This window comes from Platalea leucorodia (assembly GCF_965183815.1).
Source record: "Platalea leucorodia genome assembly, chromosome: 19".
In the NCBI taxonomy this organism is placed as follows: Eukaryota; Metazoa; Chordata; class Aves; order Pelecaniformes; family Threskiornithidae; genus Platalea; species Platalea leucorodia.
Window position 1 is genome coordinate 837459 of NC_138841.1, and position 7207 is coordinate 844665.

Sequence of the window (7207 nt, forward strand, 5' to 3'; positions counted from 1 at the left end):
ATGGTTTCAAAGAAGGTGGTGGCCAGTTCGCTCCTGGTGTACGTGGTGGCTGTGCTGGCTGAACAGACCGAAGGCTTCGTGCCCTTTTTTACCCAGAACGACTTCTGGAAGATGCAGGTAACCCCAAGAACCGTACTGCAGGGGCTGGAGCCCTGAATAAAGCAGGAAAGGTGCTTCTTCCTCCCTTGTCCCTCAAGCTCTGCTAATTCGCACTGTGCCACTCTCGTCCCCATCGTCCACCCCTTCTCTTCAAACGAGATATTACAATACTGGCAGCCCCTCCCTCGTCCCAAGTCAAGGGCTATGGGAGAGGGCACAGACAACTTTTAAGATGTGAGACTAGAAAGGAAGAGCCTGGACTCCTTGACGTAAGAACTAAAAGACCTGTGTGGGTTATCATCTGCAGCTAGTGGGTCTCGTTTTCTTTCTGCCATGCTAGTGGCTGTAATTTTTATAGAGAAGCTGTAGCCTCCCATCACTGTACTGATGGGTCTTTTTGTTGTAACAAATAATTAACCATCCTCCAGATGGTTGTCACCTCTGGGATGTGCAGAGAGGAGAATGTTTTTTCTTTTGATGTGAAACTAATACTGTTGAAAGGTGTCAGGCAGGCAGCCTCAGAGACTGCATCTTCTAAAACACAGCCGAAGTGAGCTTCCCCCGCACAACACAACCCATTGATATTGGGGAGAAATCTTGTTTCCAAAACCTATCTGCTCACTGGATAGCAATTGCTTTTTGTGGGGAGTACAGTCATCCTTCAGCCTCCTTGAGGAAGATGATGGGGGCCCACGCACGGTCCCCAGATCGATCGTTCATACATCACAGCCCTTGTAGCCATGTGTCTGCTAGTGACTGAGGGTCTTCCAGATGTACGTGGGTGAAATCAGCCTCCAAAGGCTGCCTCCCCTCCTCTGAGCACATGTTCAAACCAAAGCCAGTGCACAGCAAGCAGTCAGTTTGACTCTGAGCACCGCCTTTGCTGCATTTTACATGTCCTGTCGTGTCTGTCATATCCCAAAGCAACTTTGGCTTTTCTCTTTGGGCTGGGAAGAAAGAGAGGGGCCTGAAGCCAACTTTAGCCCCATAAATGGGAAAGGGCTGACATTACAGACCTGCAAGAAACGCTGGTAATATGTAATAATCTGCACAGAGCTCTCCATTTGCAATGAAGCTGTGCAGGTTTTTATTAAACTTCATTGCCACTGCTACAGAACAGAACCAGGACCAGGCCTCTGGAATAGCTCTGTAAGGTCAGTATACTCGGCTACCGCAGCCTGCCGACAGTGCTGTCTTGCACAGATCACGGGAGCCGTCTACAGTGTCATGTTTGCCACAGACCTTTGCACACAATCCTGTAACCCAACCTTACACCCAGGAGTGCAGCCTCTGCTGCATGTCAGAATTACAGTCCCCGAGGCCATGCTGGCCACAGCTGATGGGTCCCTTCCCAGTGAGCTGTGGCCCTGGGGAAGGATGCTGCATGGGCTCCGGGCAGCGGTTAGACCTCCAGGCCCTCTGGTTTTGTGCCCAGCTCCGCAGGCTCCCGGCTGCTGGGCATCGCACTTGACATAGTGCAGAGCGGGTTTGGTACCCACACGACGCTGCATCCCAGCATCACTGCCCCGCTTGCTCTCTGCTGTGAAGATGCAGGAAAAGGAGAGGAGCAAAGGAGGGCAGGAGAAATCCCTGACCTCGCTGCAGCAGCAGGAAGAGGAAAGCTCCTCTGAGCAGTCCAGTGCAGGTGTCAACGAGGCCAAGGCCACCAGGTACATTGAACCATGCGACTCTAAGGAGCCCACGAGGACACACAGTAGCCCAAGAGTCAGCCCACAGGGCCTGGCTGCAGAGGAGTGTTCAGTGGTGCTGCACGAGAAGACAGCGGTGTGCTGCGGGAGCTCACAGTCCATGGAAAGCAATGCCACCCGTTTCCCGCCAGCCCTGCCGGGCAACTGAGCAAGGCTGCATCAGAGGAAGGTTCTGCCTCCACCCTAGAAATTATCTTGGACTTTCAGCAGCCTGGTGGCCCCTCAGAGCCGCCTGGCTTCTCCCTTAGAAAGGCAGAAACAACGTGAGGTCTGTCTTTGCCATTCAGTGCACACAAGCCAGCTGCAAGGCAGGAATTTGCAGCTCTGCTTCAGCTCTGGGTTTAACTTCTCTCGTCACTTTTTCACCCGGCTCCAGATTAGCTGCCTGGTGTCACCTCCAATCTCACAGTCCTCTGCACTGGCAAGGCCTTATTTATAAGCTTGGGCCCATACGGCCGCACCCCCCCAAAGTCTGTATACAGAGCAGAAAATTGTCAATTTTAGGGATTTAAGTACCAGTCTAAGCCCTCAAAGGCATGCTTACCTGGTTAGCCAAGTCTGAAAATTGTGCTTTTCCACCTGAATACAGGGAACTCTTTGCCCTGTCCGTGCAGCCGCTCCTGCGGGGAGCTCGGCCAGCCTCTCCGCCAGCAAAAGGAGCGCGTAGGTCCACCCCAAACTGCGGGACAGACTGAGCAGGACAGGCAGCGGGACTAGCCAGGCTGGAATTTGGCCAAGACGCAGGTTAATGTGCAACTACTCTTGCAAACGTGGTGCACCAACAGCCAATAATAGGATTTAAACAGCAAGGATTCACAGTTCAAAGCATTAAATAACTGGCACATCCCGGTGCCTAACACCCCCCCGCTGTAACCACAAGCCCTCCTGCGCCTCCAGCCATGACCGGAACAACTCTATTTACTTCGGGTACATCTGAGCCACAGCTGGCTCAAAGTCAGTCCGTCTGGAGGCAGGATGATGTCTCATCCTCAGTCTTTACTAAGGCAGGGTGCTTCACCAGCATCACTAAAGCTGATGGCTTGAAGGGACAAGGTGTGAGATAGTGGAGGATTATAAGGTTCAGAAATTATTTTCTTCTTTACAGTCTCTGTTGCCAGGAGGTACTTTTATCTCTGTTTCTGAGTCAGCCCATAGATGATCCAATGCATGAAAACTTTGGCACTCTGAACAGCACAAGATTGCATTGACTTTAAAATGTTGCTTTTCCCCGTATAAGGATCATCCTCTTCCCTTCAGCCCTAGACCCTCTACCGACTTGAGCAAGGTGGGGTCAAAGCAACCCAGCCTGCCTCCCTCTGCTCCCCTCAGCTGCTCCTCCTGACTTTTCTGGCTCTCTCCACAGCTAGCTGTTCCTGCCAAAGCCGGGATGTGGCTCGCCCCAAGGCAGCTGGAAAAATACCAAGATGTCCTGGAGAAACTGCTAGCAGAGATGTTACAGGACACCCCAGACGGTAGTGTCAGGAGGTTGATTTCTGCCTTGGGAATTCTGCCGTTACCTCCTCTCACCAGCTCATCATCACGGAGATATTTATATTCCTCAGAAGGGCTTTTGTGTCGTGTTTGCTCACTTTACAGAGTCCTCAGATACCCCACCTGCGCTCATGTACACGGTCTACTTCTGGGAAGGTTACTCCCTCTCTGAGGTGCTGTCTGTGCCCTAGAGCTGATATTGACTGTTCGCACCGCAACACTTCCCTGCAGCTCTCCTTGGCGCTGCTTCCCGCTTCCCTGCTCCTCCTCCCAAACAGTACTCAGTCTTCGGGGTGCAATTTCCAACAGCTTGTAACGCAAACTACACCTGCGAGGCAGCTCAGCCCCTGCAGCCAGACCTGAACGCCTTGCTCCCTGCACAGGGGCTTAACACTAACAACTACAGCAGCAATTAGCTGCACTTTGAGGTGTTGGGTGCCAACCAACCCAGCCCTGGGCTTTGCTCTTAGTGCACTGGAATTGCAAAAGGCAATACCAGGGGCAGTGTGGGATGCAGCTATTCCTGCCGGCAGAGCTGGGGGGTGGTGGAAGGGGGCTCGCTGGAGTTACCTCTGGACCTTTGTCCTGCCTGGGCTTACATGTCCCAAATAAGAGGGTCCCCTCTGTCCCTGTGGGAGCTGTTACTCTGGTTTGGCTGTGCCGATTTCACTTTGCCTTCCAGCTTTTTAGTTCGGGAGCTGAGGAGGAGGAAACAATATACAAAGCCTAGGAAAGAGTGAATGACAAATTTAAGGACACTTGTTCTTTCTTTTCTTTTTAGCTGACTGGTATCTGCAGAATCAGAAGAGCAAGCGACGTAGCTTGCTGAAGCTAAAAGACTCCACTTATGTAAACGAAATCCGTAAAAGAGATTAACAACAAAATCTGAGGTGAGATAATAAAATGCGCAGTATAATTAAATGGAGGATTTGTGTCTTCTTTTCTGCATGCCTCTTAGCCAGATGGCAAGCAGCAAGTGTGGGAAAGAAGAGAGGGAGGGTTTCCAGTTCTAGAGAACATCACCGTCCTTCGGAGAAGTGCAAAGCATGTTGCAAAGCCTGAGTAATTAATTTTTGTGGACTAATAAGTTTTATCCCTCCCTTTTGGCAACGAGGGAAACTGAGGCAAATATTTACCGTATCTCCTAGCCCAACTGGCGACATAAGTGTAGGATGAGGAGTGTTGGGTGGGGGACCCGGGTGTCCCTAAGCAGGCTCCCCGCTCTGGATGCGGGAGAGCACCCTCTCCCATGCTGCTGGGAGAAAGCAGGAGCCCTGATCTGCAGTGCCTACCTGTGCTCTTGACCCCCTCTTACTCACCCAGGCGATATAAATCTAAATGACATTGAGAGGAGCACCTCTCCCATAGCTACGACACGAACAGGCACAGCGTGTGTGAAACGAGGCAGAGCTCCGGCCTTATTTCTGCCTCTCAAACAAACCTAGAGGTGAAATCGTAATTCCACTTGAACATATTGCTCTCCATTTACATACCTTTGGCTTATTTTAGAGCTGCTCCTCTATATTGGCAGCAGGAAATCCAACATATGTAAAGTAAGGACAGATGAGATCAATGGTATGTATGTGACTATATCCAATTTCAATCCAATTTTATCCTCCCAACCTAACACAAATTCTGTTCTCACTGTGGCTCATTTGAATAGCTGTGTTTGTGCTAGAACAACACTCCTCGGCATGCTCTCTGCTGCAAGCCATCCCTTGGGAGAAAAGAAATCTCCCAATGTATAATGCAACATCCAGCACAGGGTGGATTCCAGCTCTAACGTTGGATTCAAAGGCGTACTCCTAGTCCATGGGCTGATCAGCTCAGTGGAACTCAAAGTTTGCAGGGATCATTGCTGAGGCAGGTTGAGCTATGAAATAACTATAAATGAGTCTGAGCGGTTGGAAGACAGAAAAGAATACATTCCATTAGGCTGAAAGTGAAAGCAACGGCCTGTGTTACTGGGCTACAGGAGCTCAGCCAGTGCAAATCAGTCTGCAGTGGAGTGATATCCATGGGAGATCCAGCATGGAAAGCACTGGAGGAGCTGCACCACATTTACACCAGTGTCCAGCAAGATCAGAGACAAGACTGTTTGCTTCAAAGGGGGCACTGTTGACACACTCCTTCTGAAAGACCCAAACCTTTACCCCAGGTTTAAATTTGCCCTGCCACAGGAAAACAAGGAGAGTTTTGCCCTGAAGGGCAAACTGCTCCTAAGAACCCTACGTAAGCTGCGCTGCAGGTCAGAGCTGTCTCTGTAGCATCCCTCTTGCCCAGCTCTTTCACTCAAGCCGTTTCCAGGGCTGACAGCTCCCCTGGGCCGTCCAGGAAGGGACGTTGCCCACTGACAGCAAGAAGGAAAGTGAACACGAGCCTCTTGGATTTGCTTCCTGGACCATTTCCCACCAGGGTGATGGTGGAGCTGATGCTGCAGAGACTTCCATAAGGAGATCCACAAATGTGACTGTGCAGGGATATCTCCCTCTACTATTACATTTTGACCCGGACAAGCTGCAGCAGCAAAGGTCTGCTTTTACCCTGGCCATCGGTTGTGCCAATGGCTCTTCCCAGTTGACCCAGCTATAAATGAGCTCAGGGCTGCACAGCTGGTTGCAACAGCAACCGTATGAACCCCCTGTCTTGTCCTGCAGCCACAACTGTGCTGTCCAGATAGGCACCAAAGTGCAAGGGGGGCTGCTGTTTTTGGAATTAAATTCCTTCCAGCCTCAGGGGCTTAAGTAATGGGAAAGAAGCAGATATTCTTCTGCTGGAAGGAGAAGATGGATGGACCCCAAGCATCCTCCCAGGCAGGGCTCCAACTGTCAGAGCTGTATCTCTTGTTAAGAAGCAAAATGGTCTCCAAGTCGCAGGACAGATCTGTATCCCCGGTGCCCTGGAAGGCTGCTTTGGCAGCCAGCAGCACCTAAGTCCACGCCTGCAAGCAAGTAGGAAGATCTCGCTGCTCCAGAAATTGAACAAGAGTTTGGTGGCAGGATGAGCAGCCAAAGAGTTGGGGGAAAGAGGCAGGGAAAGGAGAAGGAGAGAAAAGAATGAAATCAGCACTGACTTTCTAACCTCATAAGAAGCTCGGCAAGCTGAGGACATGACATACGATCGGGAGGATGAGAAGCGGTGTTCTTGGGTCACACCTGTGCTGCGGCTGTGAATGACAGGGTGCTAAACTGGCACGGCCGGCTTCCAAGTAAGATTTGACACTTCCCCTGGCGACATATGCGGGACCGTCGCCCAAATGCCATGGGATAAGAAGAGGGGGTGGGATGGCGGGGTTTTTCCAGCAGCCCCTCAGTCAGGGGTGGAAGGGTTCATCTGCTGCCCGTGCTTTTCGGGGTGCAGCACGCTCCCCTCTTCAGGCGCCTGATGAAGATGGTGCAGATGTATTTCTACCCCTCTGCTTACACCAGTCCTGTCTCGATACTTCAAGAGGAGAAGCAGACGGCACGGCACGCCTGCCTTTCCCATTCGATATCTGAGTCACTGCCAGCAGGCCTAAGGAAGCTTCTGGGCTAGCAGGGAAGGTGGAGGCTGTCCCCTCCTCGCTGTCCCATCTTCCCACATCCAGCTCAGGATATTTACAGCCAAGATATTCGAGAGCTGCACCGTGGGCTGGGAAACTGGCTTTTCACAGCCGAGCAGCTCTAAGCATCGCAGCCCATCTGCAGCATCAGCAGGCCTGTGCTCGCCCCAGCAGCCTTTGCTGCTGCCCAGAGCTGCGGGGATGACGAAGGGGCTGCAAAAAGCAGAAACTCCACCATCAGCCTCATCGTCGGCACTGTGGGCAGGGCGATGGGGACAAATAGGTGCTTGTCCATGGGGCTGCAGGCTGTCGTGTCTGACAGAGCGCTGTCTTCTCCTGCTGCCTTCTCTGTGCTGTCCAGGTACCT

At 51.8% G+C, this 7207-nt stretch overlaps 1 protein-coding gene across 1 annotated transcript; it reads left to right on the plus strand.

Moving 5' to 3' along the window:
- Positions 1-4175, plus strand: MLN (motilin; the record flags this gene model as incomplete). The annotated part of the gene is made up of 5 exons (XM_082329917.1): positions 1-117; positions 1654-1769; positions 2423-2471; positions 3172-3280; positions 4081-4175. 5 exons carry the CDS (start codon positions 1-3, stop codon positions 4173-4175), a joined length of 486 nt encoding a protein of 161 aa, XP_082186043.1.
- Positions 4176-7207: the final 3032 nt, after the last annotated feature.